This window comes from Phalacrocorax aristotelis, chromosome W (assembly GCF_949628215.1).
Source record: "Phalacrocorax aristotelis chromosome W, bGulAri2.1, whole genome shotgun sequence".
Lineage (NCBI taxonomy): Eukaryota > Metazoa > Chordata > Aves > Suliformes > Phalacrocoracidae > Phalacrocorax > Phalacrocorax aristotelis.
In genome coordinates, this window is record NC_134310.1 from 16,788,787 (window position 1) to 16,806,733 (window position 17,947).

The window sequence follows — 17,947 nt, forward strand, 5'->3', positions numbered from 1 at the left end:
CCACTGCCCGCCTCATGTCGACCAGGCAAGTCACTGTGTCATAGAAGGCCACCAGGTTTGTCAAGCACGATCTGCCTTTAGTGAAGCCATGTTAGCTTTTCCCAATCACGTGCTTCAATTGACTTGTGATGGCCCCCAGGAGGATTCGTTCCATAACTTTCCCAGGGATTGAAGTAAGGCTGATGGGCCTATAGTTACCCGGATCCTCCCTCGAGCCCTTATTTGTAGATAGGGGTAACATTTGCCTTCCTCCAGTCCTCTGGGACATCCCCTGTTCTTCACGACTTCTCAAAGATTATGGAGAACGGCCTTGCAATGATGTCAACCAGCTCTCTCAACACCCTCGGGTGGATAGCGTCAGGGCCCATTGATTTTTGGGGGTCAAGCTCCTGTACTAGTTCATGTACTAACTCTTCCTTCACTGATGGTGGGTCGGTGTTTGGATCAACCGGCAATTTTGTTCCCAAAGCCTGGGACCCGGCAGTGCTGGTAAAGACAGAGGTGAGGAAAGTGTTGAGGACCTCTGCCTTTCCGGCATCATTCGTGATTGATTCTCCTTTTCCGTTTGACAGTGGGCCTATGTTTTCCTTCTTTTTCTGCTTATGGTTGACATGTCTGAAGAACCCTTTCTTGTTGTTTTTCACATCTACAGCCAGTTTCAATTCGAGTTGGGCTTTTGCTTTTCTGACAGCATCTCTGCACTCTCTGGCTATGCTCTTGTAATTCTCAGCAGATAATCCTCCACTTCTCCATTTCTGGTGTGCTTCCCTTTTGGATTTGAGTAGACCCAGGAGGTCATGGTTGAGCCATGGGGGCCTCTTGCTCCACTTACTTCCATTTCCTTTGTAGGGGATAAATTGGCTTTGTGCTTCCAAGAGAGAGTTCTTGAAGAATTCCCAGCACTCACTAGCTCCTTTGTATTCCATGGAAGCTTCCCATAGACTTGCGTATATCCAGGTTCCTCAGGCGGCCATGAACCTGATCTTCCCTTACAGTGTGAGGGGCTTTATCCCCCTGGTCTCCATCCTGCAGTCCATCGACTTGGGAGGGGTGAGGAGAAAGGTTACTAGTGAAGACTGAGGCAAAAATTTTGTTGAGTACCTCAGCCTTCTCCTTGTCCATTGTTACCAGTTTGCCAGTCGTGTTTATCAGCATGGGTACACTAGCTTTTACTTTCCTTTTCTGGCTGACATACATCTGACATACCTATAGAAGCCCTTCTTAGTATTCTTTGCATCCCTTGCCAACTTCAGCTCCAGCCACACTTTGGCCTTCCTGACCCCACCCCTACAAAACCAGGCATCATCCCTATACTCTTCCTAGGACACCTGTCCCTGCTTCTACTGCCTGTTCATTTCCTTTCCTGCCTGTGGTGGGCACAGGTCAATGGAAACAAAAATATCTCAACTGTCTGATATATGAAAGTGCCTCAGTTGAGAATGACATGACCCAGAATGATGTATCTTGCTTTGATTTTTTCTAATGTGTAATGTGCCTGGACAATGAGGTGCTGAATAGCCAGAAGTAGACAGAAACTGTCCCATATAAAACCTGGCTATAACTGTCCATCAGTTGGGACTTACACACCATGTTTTTGTAATTCACTGCAGCTGAAACCAAACACAAAATGCAGAATCTTGGTTTGCACAGACTGACTATAGGAGAGAATCACAGTGTTTTTCTGTTCTTGTGCCTCCCCTGGTTTCAGCTGAAGGTTTTACTCCTAATTTTCTAAAGAACTCTTGGCTCAAACTTTGATGTATGATAAAGCTGTTTGGTGTATGAGTCATTATGAAAATACACTAGTTTGAAGCAATGCAGATCAGACAGCTGAGGATAAATCATACAAGGAGCTGTGGATAATAGGCTTTCTGAGCCAAGGAGAAATTCAGCAGTATCATTAGGGAAGTCTGTGAAACTTCTTCAGAAAAGACCTTTTTTAGGAATGAACCTCACAATCCTAATGTTAAAAAAAAAACACCCTAGGAACAGCATCAGAGAGCCATATACCCTCACAGATGTAATTGTTATTTTGTCTGTAATGGATTGGTTGGAACATGACTTAAAATGAGCAGAAAAAAACAGCTGCTGTTTACTTTTATATTGTATTTACTGGTTTTCTTATTTTGAGTAAGCGCATTGATATTCTGGAAGAGTTCAAGATCCTGCTTGTCAATAGTAATTCATCATTAATAAAGTTAGTGCAATCAAATGGCAGTAAAGATATAAAAGTGGGCAAGTGGGATAACCTTTAGAAAAAATAAAGGAAGATACCTGCTCTGGCTTTCATTTCATAGCAACATGAAAGCCAATGTTATGAATTAGTCAAGAAGGCAAATCTGAGAGTGCAAATACAATCTGGGTTTAATATTAATATTACTAATATCCCTTTGTGATCTGAACATTTTTGTTGAACTACTTAGTCTGTAGGTTGGTGCAGTATTAGCCAATGGTGATATTATTCCCTTTTACACAGGAGGCTTTCTATTTCATTTCATAGTCTACGTCATGATACACTGTGACATTTTTATCATCCTTTCAAAGACAAAAACCCAATTAATTTGTTTTGCTTTAAAATTGCATTCAGTCTCATTGTTCAGAGAGGCAGTAAGCAAGCTGCAACTTGGCTTCATTATCCTATTGTTTTGTGACCTTAAATTTAACTTATGTTATTTTTCTTAACTATGAGCATGCCTATGGAATTTGAGTACTTTCACATATCAGATTGTACAGAAGAAACAGCTTTCAGGAGAAGGCTTTTAGAAGAGGTTTTTGCACTCTGCAGCCTGAAGCAAATAATGTGCAAGACAGAAGACAGCTATGGGCTGGAAGAGTATGCTGGGCTGTGTCAAATGAGGAGAGAGCATGTCATCCTCATGGCATCCTTACTTCCTTTAGCATCAAGTTATCTGCACATGCTCTGGCTTGCAGCTGACCACTGGCTGTGCTGCATATTGGAAAACTAATCTTTTCTGGCTGAGCATACATTGGCTTGAATAAATCTTCAAGGCAATGATCAACATGAATAAGTGTTAAAATTATACTTCAAAGCAAAGTTAGTGTATTAGCCTGAGGTCAGCCCTTGTAACAATGTCATTTTGAGGAATGTACATTGGAGCCACAGTGTGAATCTCAGGAAATGCTCACACAAACCCTCCCCTACTCAAAAAAAAAAGATTGAAATTCAAAGAGGGGCAATTTTGCCTTTTTTTGAGCAGTTGTATTTCAGAATTCTTTGACACAGAAATTTGAACAAAACTCTAAACGTATGCAGGTGCAAAGAGTTATCTTTAGCTACTAATCTAATAAAATCTTTGACTAAAATCTGAGTAGAAGGAAATACTTTGACAGAATGGTTCATTAGCTGGAGCTAGGGAAAGACCTCCTCTTCCTGACAATATTGGCCTTTCACCATGGCCATCACTACCAGTTCACAGATAAAGAACTTAAGGCCAGAAGAAATAATAAGATTCTTATCTGACTTTCTGTTTCAACAGCATTTGAGTCTAAACCCCAGTATTAGGTGCAGTCATTTCAGTAACAAAAGTGTTTAAATTCAGAGAAGATTAAATTGTTATATGCTACAGTATACTGGGGGGAGTAAGGTACCCCTCTACCCAAAGCTCTTTGTAGTGTCAGGAACCTGATGCCTTTCCAAATTCCAAAGTTAGCAGTTGGTTAAAATCTGAATACACCAGCAAAGCATATAAACACCATCATCATCATCATCCTTCTATTCCCCCTATCATTTCAGAGGACTGATGTTCTGTGATGGGTTCTCTGTCTGTATTCAGTATTAAAGAATTCACTTCCAGAGCCTGGAAAGCAATTAGAAAATGTCTCATAACATCATGATGGGGTCAAAAGAAAGGTCTAGTTGTTTCCCCCAACAGTGGCCTTAGATATGCTTCTGACTCCAGGCTGTCAGTTCACAACTCTTTCTCTTGCCATAGGACTAAAGATTGCCTATGCTGTGAACATAATCTCACTCAGTTTTCAAAGTCCCCCACAATGTTCATTAATAGCAACAGTCGCCAGAGGAAAAAACAAAAGTGCAACTTTCAAAAAAGATCTTTCCAAGAGTATATGTGGCCTGTAAGGACAGAATATTGTTTCCATAAAAAAACTGAGTGCAGTCAGGCAGAAAGAAGGGTCTCCCTGAGCATGTGCACAGTGTGCACAGCCTTCTTAGATTAAATGCAGCCCTTATGGAAGAGAGAGAATTTAATAGTTCAGTGTCCTTTAAAGGTTAAATATTTTTACACTAAAAGTGTAATCCAAGGCTTCCTTTCATTCTCTAGCATGGTTTTCATCCAGGTCTTTAAACAAGCTGGTAGAAAATGTACCCTTTCTAAATGTGAATGATGGATGTTACAAAGCAGAACTCAGAATGCAGCAGAATGCAAAGACATGCCAGTCAGCATTGTGGTGACCTACTTTTATTGTAGCAATCCCATTTTTGAAGATATATCACTATTTATTTTTTTTTTAGGAAAGCTGCACAATAAGGTGTCAGAAACATGCAGCTTATCATTAAAGTTGTTGCTTGATGAATACAAATACTTGTCGTATGACTGACAATCTCAGTCAATGAGCTCCCATTGTAATGTGCAGTATCACAGTCCTAAAGGAACAAATACTGTTATGTTTCTACAATAGAAGTACGTTGGAATGAGCAAGTCGCCCATCTACAGAAAAGGTGTCATTTTATGGATTCTAAAAGTGTAAAAACTGGAGAGACACGTTTTCAGATGGCCAATGAGATAGTTGCTTGGGGCTTTTTCTTGTTGGTATAGGCACATTTCAATAACTTTTTCAGTGTATTTCCTATGAAAATGTTCTGTGTATTACCTCATTATCTGACTTCATAAAAGCTATTTAATTCTTCACAGCCATTGTTTTTAAGGCACATGTCAAGCAAGCAGAACATCATTACCCTTCCTTATAAATAAGGCACAGCCAAATTCCACCCTTGAACTGTCCATTCACACACACAAATGTATCATAGAACTAAATCTGTATTATTTCCCATATTTTGCTTAGAAAAAACCCATGTTGACAGTTAAGTTGGGAACAACTTGGTAAAGGGCTTCATGAAATGACCCAGAAGTTATTTACAAAACAAACTGAGGACAACATTAGGTGAAACCAACACAAATAATATACCTTCAGGAGCATTCTGAAACTACAGTCTACATTGAAAGCACTGATAAACTGAGTGTTTCCAAATTTCTTTTGGTGGCTTTTTTGAGGGAATGAGGATGAATAAATTAAAATGACCTTAAAACTGAAAATATTCTCTGGCTCATTTACTGAAAATGCGTCAATATAATGTTATCAGTGACAAAGGCTACAAAACAAACTTTCGCTCATTAGCAAGCCAACCGACAAAACCCAAAAGTAACCTTGAATAAATTGCAGAGCAGTGTATTACTAGGCATGTATTTTTACACCTAGATCTGTAGGGGAATAGACAGGGATCGGCGACCGGAAGATCACGGGCTGTGACGGAAAGATAGACTCCTCCCCATAGGAGTGGCAGGAACAGGAAGCGCAAGAGCTATATAAGCGTGTGACGCAGCTAAATAAACGGACATTTTGTATCCATCATATTGATGTCTGTGCGTCACTGTCCCCAGGGTGGGTAGAGCCCTGTGTCCCGGAGATATGCGGCCCAAGATAAGTTCTCCCGTAGAAGCGTACAGCAACAAGTGGTGACCCCGACGTGATCGGCGGGGCGGCATGGCAAGTTCGCCGGGGGGAAAAGATAGCTTGAGGCACGCAGGGGTGGGACAGGGAGCCGCAGGTCGGCGGGCGCGCCATGGAATCAGTCGTAAAGGTACTGAAGGGATTGGGGAAGGAATATGGTACTTCGATATCGAAGGCGCCTACCTCAAAGGCCATCCAATGGATGATTACGCAGGGGCTCATACGAAGTCCCGCAGACATATTTAATAAGGATAAGTGGGTGAGAATTAAAGAGGAGTTAGCCGAAAGGGCTATGATGGGAAAACCCCAGTACATACAGCTCTGGGGAAAGATACACCGATTACTATTGAAAGCTCGGGATGATCAGGAGACGTGGCGGCAGGCGCGGCTGTGCCTGCACGGTGCTACAGGCGACAGTAGCCCGGAAATAGACCCAGGAGGGGCAGTGGGGACGCAGACAGGGGCAAGCATCGCGGGGGATGGGGAAGAAACGGAGAGTTCGGACGGAGTAGCCTGGCCAACTACTCAGTCTGAGGCTCCCAAAGAGGTGGATCGGGAAGCGGCGGTGTTCCCTGTTGAGCCAACAGGACCTTTGGAATGCCCCCCTGCATACCCCGGGACGATTTGGCACAGGCGCGGGTACCTGCGCGCGGGGAGGGGGACGTGGCAGCGGACGCAGCGGGAGTGACGGAGCGGAAGGAGAAAGATGATCAGCGCCGGCAGCGGCGCCGCCCTCTGCCCGACCCTCGGGACTGGCTCCCGGGGCAACCCTTGAGATGGGAGTCAGGCGAGGAGGAGGATTGGGGTGCCTGGAGGGGAGGACAGGATGGGTATAGATCAAGCTCGAGTAGCAGCGAATCAGAAGTTGGGGGAGAAACCGATGTCCACATGTGGGAAGAGGGGGCAGATTGCCTGCAGCGTCCAAAAAAGAGGCATAAGGCAGCAGGGACTCGGAGGACCAATCAGAAGGAGGGAAGAGAGGGACCGCCAAAAGGGGAGGTCCGGAGCGCTGCAGCTCCGGAGGGGTCCGCGGAGGACGTGCTGCGGCAGCTGCAGCAGGCTATGCGCACACTAGGGGAAGTAACTTGGTGGCAGGCAGGACTCTTAACGAAGGGTGCGCCCCAGCGACAGTCAGTCGAGTTACCTAACTGGCGGCTGATAGCCAGAGATTGTAGCCTCGATGGAGTAAGGATAGAGATGCCCTGTCCGGATAGCTCCTGGAGGAGGGGCAGGGAGCTGCAAGTGGTGATGGAGAGTTCCCATAGAGCGTATAGCGAAGTGGGCAGGTATTAAAAAAAAAAAAAAAAAAAAAAAAGTGGGACCTTGGCAAAAGATACAGCAAGGACTAGCAGAGCCATTTACAACGTTTTGTGACAGGTTGCAGAAGGCTATTATAGAATCAGAATTGCCACCAGCAGCCAAGGAGGCAGTCCTTATGGATTGCCTCCTAAGTCAAGCAAATCCGCAGACACAAGATGTCCTCCACACCCTGGCGGCAGGGGCATCATTTGGTCAAACCATCAGGCATGTCTTGCGCCAGGAGGCGTTGAATCAGCATGGCAGTGTGGGAGCGCACATCTGCCAGAACCCTGACTGTGGAATCGAAGAAAGGGTGCTGGTGCAAGCGGCCGGGGCGGGGCCGAGATGTCATTTGTGTGGACGGCAAGGGCACTTTAAAGCTGGGTGCCCGCTAGCGGAAAGGGGAGGACGTAATGGAGGAGGAGCATGCCCAGTAGGGAGGTGCTGGGTGTGTGGGAAGCCAGGACACCTGGCAAGAGATTGTCCAACCACAAAGCCGGGAAACGGCCAAAGGAGGGTGAAGCGAGGGGGATTCGCACCTCCTGTGAGTCAAATGGCCCCCATCATGGTGCCAGTGCCAGGAGCTTGGCCCACCGTAGCAGGCCAAGGGGGAGTGAACCTTCAGGCAGGGGAGCAGAACCAGCAAGATTTGCAGGTTACAGCCCCCGCGTGGCCTTGGTCATAGGCTGTGACGAGAGACCCATGGCGGTGGTGATAATTACCCCGCAAGAGCCGAGTTGCCCGGCACGGATATGCCTGGGAATGTTAGTGGATACCAGGGCGGATGTCACAGTGATGCCACTCGAACAGTGGCCACCAACTTGGCCCCTCGCCATGGGAAAACGTATAATAGGGGTAGGAGGAGAACAACAGACGAGGACTAGTACTTGCCCTGTGAAACTCGAAGTCATGGACGAGGAGGCAGGGAAGCTCCTCACGGCCATAGTGACCATACTAGTAGCAGATGGGGTAGCAAGCCCCTTGCTGGGGCGGGATGCCCTTGCCCAGATGGGGATTGGGTTGAAAAATTTAGCATAAGGGCCACTGCCTCAGAGGGGCTTCGTCAGCACAAGTTGGTGTGGAAAACCGAACAGCCCGTCTGGGTGGAGCAGTGGCCCCTGACAACAGAGAAAACAGAGGCTGTAAGAGCTATAGTAAAACGAGAGCACGAAGCAGGGCACCTAGAGCCCTCGATGAGCCTGTGGAACATCCCTATATTTGCTGTAAAAAAGAAAGATAAAAACCAATGGAGGATGCTGCATGACCTTAGAGCAGTAAATCAGCAAATGGAGGACATGGGGCCTCTCCAACCTGGCCTACCAGATCTGAGTGCTGTCCCGAAAGGATGGCGAGTCATTGTTTTAGATATCAAAGACTGCTTCTTCAGTATTCTGCTACATCCAGATGATAGAAAGAGATTTGCCTTTACTCTGCCCGCGGTGAACCGCGCAGAGTAAAGTAGATGGCAGTGGGCAGTACTTCCGCAGGGGATGAAAAATTCTCCAGCGATCTGCCAGAGGTATGTGGCTTCTGCATTGCAGCAAGTAAGGCAGCAGTATCAGGAGAGAATCTACATGATCCACTACATGGACAACGTCCTCATAGCTGCGCCCACCGAGGTGTTATGTGAACAAGTCTTTTCAGACACCCAAAGGGGCCTTGAGGGACAGGGCCTCAAGGTAGCTGAGGCAAAGGTACAGCGAGGACCAGTGTGTGGATTTCTGGGTGCTAGAATAGAAGGGGATTGCATACAAGCTCAGCCCATTAAACTTACACCTAAGGTTAAAAATTTACACGATGTACAGAAGCTGGTAGGAGCACTGCAGTGGTTGCGGACCTTTGTGCGCGTCACCTGTGAGGAGATGCAACCTTTCTATGCGTTGCTGAAAGGGACCGACCCATGGGAGCCCAGGAGTTTAGACCCTGAGGCAGTCCAGCAGTTGCAGATGATAGAACGTCGAATGCAAAAGGAAGGAGTATGGCGGTGGGACCCTCAGGAGGAATTAATCGCAGGTTGGATTCTGACCGCCGGTGGAGGATTAGGATTGCTATATCAAATACAGGCGGGGGAAGAAAAACCACTGCGATGGGTATATCAGAAGGTTCCCAAGGATGCATTTTCCACAAAAGTCAAGGTAGCCGGGGGAATGATTTGGCGTCTCCGACGGGAAAGCAAGGGAATCTTTGGGAAGGAGCCAGATAAGCTCACAGTGCCGTGGAATGGGGAGAAATGGCGGAAGGTAGTAGAGAGTGAAGAGGATATACAATTGGCGGTATACTCGTACCCAGGGAAAATAGTCACGGGCACAGTACAGAGGTGGGCCGAGACAGCCAAAGTGGTGGATTTAAGTGTGGATAGTAGAGTTTTGGATACCCCTCACCCAGGACCAACATATTTCACAGACGCTTCCTCGAAGACGAACAGAGCGGCGGTAGTGTGGAAAGAAGGGAATAGTTGGATGCGCCAGACGTATGAGGAGCAGGGTAAAAGTGTGCAGTGGCTAGAAGCGAAAGTGCTAGAGATGGCCCTGCGAAAGGATAGAGATCGGCGTATAAATGTGTGCACGGACTCCTTATACGTGTATAAATTAGTCACGTCCATGAAACGAGAGGGTGTACCACACACGGAAATTGCCTTGATGCTAGAGGTTGCTTTATCGCAGCGAGGAGCAACTGTGACAGTAATTCACATTCGCAGTCATCAGACGGGGTCTGGACCGCTGATTGAGGGGAATCGCATGGCTGATGAGGCAGCCGCGGGAGTCTGGACATTGACGGAGGCAAAGAAACTGCATGAACAACTGCACCTGGGTGCTAAAGCCTTGGCAAAGGAGTGTGGCATCTCAATAAGAGCAGCAAGAGAAGTAGCAGCCACCTGTCCTTACTGTCAGCACTCGCCATTGTGGGAGGCAGGAGTCAACCCTCAAGGACTGGAAGCGAATGCTATCTGGCAGACTGACTTTACTGAATGTCCACAGTTGGCCCCTGGACGGCACCTGGCAATTACAATTGATACATATAGTGGAGTCATCATGGCTACTCAACATCGGAAGCAGACCGCAACGCACGTGACTGCGCATTGGACCACGGTGATGGCGTGGCTTGGAAAGCCCACCGAGATAAAAACAGACAATGGACAATGCTTTCAGGCTCAAAGTACCGAAGAATGGTGTAAAGCTTGGAATATTGTATTAAAACATGGCATTGCTTACAATAGCACGGGGCAGGCAATAGTTGAACGCGCTCATTGCACCTTGAAAGCAAAAATAATACAGCTTGGGGAGGGGTATACGGGAGCTATACCTGTAGCAGCTCAGCAAACTATTTTAATGCGTGCACTATATTCGCTTAATCATTTTATACGCGGGCAGGAGCAAGTTACAGCAGTGGAGAAGCACTTTGGCAAAGCTCAAGCAGGCGAGTGCTATCCGCAGGTACGAGTAAGGTTCCCAGGCAGTGAGCAATGGGAGAGAGGATGGAAACTGAGATGCCTGGGAGGGGCTATGCCACGGTTGAGAATGAAGGGTGCATAGAATGGGTGCCTGCAAAGTGTGTGAAAGCAGAACTGTGCAAGGATGTACAACGAATAATCCCTCTCTGAGTTGTCTCTTTGCAGGGTCTGCTGACATGGATCCTCATGCTAGCCGTACCATTGGGAAAAGAAATGAGCTCCTTGACAAGATCGCAAGCAATATTGCAACGAGAGCAACACTGGGAAAGGGCGGCAAAAGAGAGATATGAACTGGGATTGGATAGCAATAATTGGGGGGATCTTGTTGTGTGTAGTAACCATGGTTACTTGTGGGCTGCCATTGTTATGCTGTGTTATAAGACAAATCAGAGAGCGCCTCCAAGAGTTACATGAATATAGACCTGACCGCAATATGTATCCGCTTACGCAAGTAGCTTTGTAGAACTTTTAGCAGCATGGGGAGGGGGATATGTAGGGGAATAGACAGGGATTGGTGACCGGAAGATCACAGGCTGTGGCGGAAAGATAGACTCCTCCCCATAGGAGTGGCAGGAACAGGAAGCGCAAGAGCTATATAAGCGTGTGACGCAGTTAAATAAACGGACAGTTTGTATCCATCATATTGATGTCTGTGCATCACTGTCCCCAGGGTGGGTAGAGCCCTGTGTCCCGGAGATATGCGGCCCAAGATAAGTTCTCCCATAGAAGCGTACAGCAACAAGATCTGAAGCTAACTGTTTAGAAAAATACTGTTTAGGAAACACAATGAAAAATGAACAATACTTACAACCATACCGTTTAGGGACACCCAGCAATCTGGTGGGAAATCCTGGAGTAACGGTACTAAAAACTGCAGACAACCATCCCAGTGGCACAGCAGCAGCATCATTCCAATCAGATTAACGATTCTCACCACAGCACTGGCCAGATCGTATGTCATGTGGAAAATCTGTAGGCAAAAATTACACATGATGTATGTGAAGCAAATCAGAAATGCAAACCATTTACTTCTCATCAGGCAGGGTAAAGACAAAGAAGTATCACCCTGAACTTTTAAGAAAGCTGAGAGTTCTCAGCAAGGCCCATTAATTTGGGCAGAGAGCTGTGCTGACACACCTGACTCTTGGTTGCATCCCAATGTTATATAAGCTGCTGAAAAGGGCTTATTTTGGATTCAGTCACCAACTGAAGTATTTTCTTAAAGCCTACGACTTCTTTCAATAAAAGCAAGTTTCACAAATTAAAAAGAAAAAGTTGGGAAGCATGGTAAAGGTAGTGAGACCATTACTTGTCTGTGAACTTGGTGTCTAAATACAAAGTTGTGGGAGAGCCAAATTCAATGACGTGTTCTGAAAAGATTCACTTTCACATTTCTTACCTTCATAAAAGCACCAAAATCTGAGTGAAGAAACAATATAAATAATTTTACATATTTCTGGACTTCTGTTTGTACACTGTGTATTTATTAATCTAATTTGCACATACCAGTCTACCAAGAAAAAATGACACTGAAGCATTTCATTGCTCTTAATCATTGGCAGTTTTCCAAAAACACTGAAAATCCTGAAACACCTGTAGTAGCTAAGTTTATGTCAAACTAATATAATAATTTGGATTTCAATATAATTGCTCCATTCAAATGTTTGCATTTTAAAAGACTTACAGCAACAGATATATATACTCTTCAAAAAACCCAGATATTTTCAAGTTTGTCATGGGCAGGATTGTTGGACAGAATTAGCATGAACAGCAGCAGTCAGCTGCCAAATATTATGGAGAAAAACATTATATTTAGCACTTTTCTTCTTTATTATTTTTAAAGCATTTCCAAGCTGCAAATAGAGCCATATTCTTTACTTATTACATAGTTCAGTCAAATCAGGGTAAATATGCTGTATTTTAATACACCTAATTATCACTATCCAGGAGTTCAGTTTAGAAGAATAATGTCTGTCTGATATTTCATGGAATTTTAAGTAGAAAGTATTATTTAATTGTACAGATAGACATAGAAATCAGAGGCTTTAGTGCTGAAAACATCATATTGTTACAGGTATACAGCCATATTGGCATATGCCATTTTCCATCTGTACATTAAAAAATTTACACATAAAAGAGGGAATGTTTGTATCATGACTTTTACTTATCTAAACTGAAAGTGGAAATTAAAGTACCCACGCTGTAAATGACTGCAAGTGCAAATATGGAGAGTGTGTTAAGGTGCCTTTCACCATCATTTTCTGTTAGTAGGAGTCTCCTGGTTTCAGCTGAGATAAAGTTCATTTTCTTCATAGTAGCTAGTGTGGGGCTATGTTTTGGATTTTTTGCTGGAAACAGCAGTGATAATGTGGAGATGTTTTAGTTGTTGCTAAGTAGCAGTTACACTGGTCAAGGACTTTGTCAGCTCCCTGTGCTCTGCCGTGTGCACAAGAAGCTGGGAGGGGACACAGCTGACCCCAACTGACCAAAGGGACATTCCATACCATATGATGTCATGCTGAGTAGATAAAGCTGGGGGACATTCGAAGTTATGGCGTACATCTTCCCAAGTAACCGTTATGCTTAATGGAGCCCTGCTATCCTGGAGATGGCTGAACACCTGCCTGCCCATGGGAAGTAGTGAATGAATTCCTTGTTTTGCTTTGTTTGCATGCAAGGCTTTTGCTTTACCTATTAAAATGTCTTTATCTCAACCCATGAGTTTCCTCACTTTTCCAACTATCTCCCCCATCCCACTGTGGGGGAGTGAGTGACCGCGTGTTGCTTGGTTGCTGACTGGGGCTAATCCACAACAGTCCTTTTTGGCACCCAGTGTGGGGCTTGGAGGCTTTGAGATGACAAGAGATTTGGTACAGATGATGGACAGAATGCTTCCCTTCTCCCAGTCCCCAGGGACTTCACATGACTGCCATGACTTCTCAAATATCACGGAGAGTGGCTTAGCGACTACATCGGCCAATTCCCTCAGGACTCTGGGATGCATCTCATCAGGTCCCATAGACTTGTGTATATCCAGGTTCCTCAGGCGGCCATGAACCTGATCTTCCCTTTACAGTGGGAGGGGCTTTATCCCCCTGGTCTCCATCCTGTGGCCCACCAGATTGGGACGGATGAGGAGAGAGGTTACCAGTGAAGACTGAGGCAAAACCGTTGTTGAGTACCTCAGCCTTCTCTTCATCTTTGATACTAGGCCGCTGTTCTTGTTTATCGGGGAGGGGTAAGCCTACTTTAACTTTCCTTTTCTTGTTGATGTACCTGTAGAAGCCTTCCTTTTTATTCTTTGCATCCCTTGCCAAATTCAGCTCCAGCTGTGCCTTGACACTCCTGATCACATCCCTACACAACCAGGCAGCATCCCTATACTCCTCCCAGGATACCTGTCCCTGCTTCCACTGCCTGTGCAGTTCCCACTTGCTCTTCAGTTTGACCCAGCAGGTCTCTACTCAGCCATGCTGGTCTCTTCCCTTGCTTGCCTGATTTCTTACACCTGGGAACGGAGAGCTCTTGCACTGTATGGAACACATCCTTAAAGATCTGCCAGGTCACCTGCTCCCTTGTCCCTGAGGACCATTTCCCAGGGGGTCCTGCTGACTAACTCCTTGAAAAGCTGGAAATCTGCTTTCCTAAACTTTAGGGTCCTGACTGTACTCCTCACTTTTCCCATATCCCTCAGGAGCGTGAACTCCACCAATGCGTAATCACTGCAGCCCAGGCTCCCTCCAATCTTGATGTCACCGATGAGCTCGCTTGCATTGGTGACCATCAGGTCTACTATTGCATCCCCTCGGGGAGGGCTGTCTATTACCTGGCTCAATAAGTTATCCTCAATGCATTCTAGGAATCTCCTGGATTGCCTACAGCTCACCATGCTACTTTTCCAGCGGATGTCGGGGTGGTTGAAGTCCCCCAGTAGGACGAGAGCCTGCAAGCATGAAGCCTCCTGGAGCTGGAGGAAGAAGGCTTCATGAGTAGGCTCCCCCTGATTAGGCAGCCTGTAGTACACACCAACCACAAAGTTCCCTTTGTTGCCTCTGTCTCTGATTCTTACCCATAAGCTTTTGACTTGCTCGTGGTTATTCTTCAGGGGCAGCTCTTCACACTGTATCGATTTTTTGATGCAGAGGGCAATGCCTCCCTCCCTCCTTCCTCGCCTGTCCCTTCTGAACAGCCTGTAGCCATCAGTAGCCACATTCCAGCCATGGGATTCGTCCCACCAAGTTTCAGTAATGGCAACTAAGTCGTAGCTTTCTAGCAGCACAGTAGTTTCTGACTTCTCCTGTTTGTTTCCCATGCTGCGTGTGTTAATGTAGAGGCATTTCATCCAGGCTGTGGGTTGTGTCTCCTTCTTAGTGGAACACCCCTTGATACCCTTGAGGTGTTTTATGGAAGTTTCCTTGTCGGTGCCTACTACCTCAGGTGCCCCCAGGTCATCTCTGCAAGAGTTCGACTGTGCTGCAGTGCCCCCAGCACACCTCTGGGCAACAGGTTGAGGGCTCATACTAGCAGCCCGTCCCTCTAACCATTGTCTATCGTCCCACAGCTTGTCACAGGCAAGCCTGGTATGTTCCCCCTCCCCCTTCACCTCTAGTTTAAAGCCCTGTCAATGAACTCCGCAAGCTCCTGAGCAAAGACCCTCTTTCCCCTTTGAGAAAGGTGGCTCCCATTTGATGCCAGCAAGCCTGGTGCCATGTAGGCCATCCCATTGTCAAAATCCCAAAGTTGTGTCGGTGACACCAGCCACAGAGCCATGTGTTGATAGACTGTGTCCACCTGTTCCTTCCCACTTCACTGCCCATAACTAGAAGGAGGGAGATAAAAATAACCTGTGCCCCAGATTCCTTCCCTAAACATCCCAAGGCTCCGAAGTCTCTTTTAATCACCCTTGGGCTATGTACTGAAACTTCATCACCACCCACGTGGATGAGCTGTAATGGGTGGTAGTCTGAGGGCTGTACCAGGCTAGGAAGTTTCCTAGTGATATCTGTAACCACGGCTCCTGGGAGGCAGCAGTCCTCCCTATGAAGATGGTCAGCCTGGCATATTGGACCCCCTGTTCCCCTCAGAAGGGAATCTTCTACAACTATGACCTGTCTTTTTTTCCTTGGGGGTGGTGGCAATATGGGGGGTAGGTTTTTCTGATCTTGGTGACTCTTCTGGTGTAGATAGATCAATACCCACATCTTCCACTGACTGGTCCTCCACATCTAGAGCCTTATACCTATTGTGCAGAGGCACCTGGGGTGATGTGGTGGGCAAGGAAATGGTTCTCTTGCTGCCCCGATTGTTTCTGCTCGTAGCTTCCCTTTAAGACCCTGCCTACATCCTGGTGGGGGGATGATAATGGATCTCTTTGATCACGGGCTCTTTCTGGTAGTTGACCCTGTTCAGGTTTCCGGGAGGTCAGAGCGCAGTTCTACCAGTCTCTCTCTTGCTCAGACTCCCTGATGCTCCTTAGCCTATCTACTTCCTCTTTTAGCTCTGCCACCAGGCCAAGTAGATAGTCCACCTGATCTCACCTTACACACTTGTCCCCTCTACTGCCATCTGTTTCCAGTCCAAGCTGGTGGCACACCCTGCAACCAAAAACTTGGACAGCTCTGTGTTTTCTTGGGCGTCCAGTCTGGACTCCTAACTACCAAGAGGTACAAATTTTGGAAAACACATTTAAAAAAAATTACTAGAGTGACATGAGATTACTGCAACTGATAAAAAAAATTCCCTTGAGAATTAGCTCTTTCCACATTTTTATTTCACATAATAGGAAAGATTTAATAGATATCTTTCCTTTTTGCTTACTACTAATTTCAATTATGCACTTTTTAAAAATTATTATTATCATGTTTGTTTGGGGGGTGTTGCTATAATACTGTTATTTTTCATAGTTTCCATATACTTCAAAATCATGCTTAATAATAAATTTAGTTTATGAACTCACTTCTGAAAACTCGTAATCTTTTCCTATATTATTTTTATAACCTTCTCTCAATACCCTGGAAACCTTAAATTTTTGCCTAAAGAGCTGACAATGCTTTTTGACAATGGCTGAAATGTAACCACAGATTAATAGTTTTTAATATTTTGGCAAAATATTGCTCACAGAGATTAAGAAATAGCTGAAGAAGTCAGAGTTCACATGTTTTATCTCAGTTTTTACTCACACTTTATTAATTACTTCTATTATTCCCATGTGTGAAGCAGGAAGCAGGTTATTCCTCACATTTATAATGGAGCATATACTTTAAATTGGTCTTGATAACTCTGATTTCTGAGCCTGAGACAAAAAAAATTGTCTTACCAACCTACTTGCTTAATAGTATTTGAGGGCTGTCATGTTAAGTTAATAGTGAATGTATAGTTTAACTAAACAAATACAAAATCTGTTGAACTGCTGTCATGGAATGCATAGGTTACCTCTTTGCCTTTTGATAACTGACATGTAATATTTGTTCAGTTTTGATTTTTAGTTCAGTTTATATAAAATATGATTTATATAAATTATCAGAATTTAATTCCTCCAGGAGGAGAAAAAAAAAAGAAAAGTCTTAGGACTTCCTGGAAAATGTATTCAAATCTCACATCACCAAGTTCATCTGGACACCTCTTCTCTTCCACACCTTAGAAGTGCTAAAGGTGTTAAGTATCACAAAGCTAGCTCAGATTTAATCTTCAGATTAGGATTTGCATCATGCCTTGGGCAATATGAAATGACACTCATAGTGAGTGAGCTGTGTGGAGTCTGGAATATTAAATAGCCACAGTGGGGAGACAGAAAGAGCAGCATGTGCACAGCAGCTCTGGAAAGCATGCTGAAAGCAGTATCAAGGGCAACACTGGAACTTCAGGTTAGACTGTAGGGCAAAATAAGTTATAAAAATGACAAGGGTTTTTTGGTTCAGTTTCTGGGTCAGTCCAGAATATTAGGTTTATCCCTCAGAGCACCAACTAGAAAGAGATTATAAACTGTAGGATCCAAATTTTCCTACCTGAGCTAAACATTCACTTTTAAGATAGTAGTTGTAACAAAGCTCCACATGAAATAAAATAATATAAAAGGAGGGGAGTGCACAAAGCCTTTTTTTGTAATTTTCAAATTGGGCACTATGGGTTTGATCCAATGCCTACCAAAGCAAATTTCTTTGGGAGTTGCAGGTTACTACACTCTACACTGAAAATACATCTGCACAAGTAAATGTAAACGCCCATTGACTGAAATGCTTGGCATAACTGAAATGTTACCCTGCCTCAGGGTAACATTTTACACTCAGCTGACTCCTGATGTGTGTGCTTAATTTTATGATAAATAATTCATCATTGATAATTCAGTAGTGGGGAAAGGTATATAGCACTGGTTTATCTAGTTGTATTTGTGACCTTAAGCTGATGACAAATGCAAAGATCTGCTTCTGCTTTAGTTTCCCCTGAAAGTAAGATACCAGTGATTTAATAAACAGAAAACTATTTTTAATC

General features: G+C 45.0%; 1 protein-coding gene across 1 annotated transcript in view; it reads right to left on the reverse strand.

Moving 5' to 3' along the window:
• The window catches only part of LOC142049882 (potassium/sodium hyperpolarization-activated cyclic nucleotide-gated channel 1-like), a 307,027-nt gene that overhangs the window by 128,150 nt on the left and 160,930 nt on the right, over positions 1-17,947 (reverse strand). Inside the window, exon 3 of the mRNA XM_075078045.1 lies at positions 11,268-11,429. Coding sequence (XP_074934146.1) covers positions 11,268-11,429 — 162 coding nt within the window. The remainder of the gene's footprint in view (positions 1-11,267; positions 11,430-17,947) is intronic.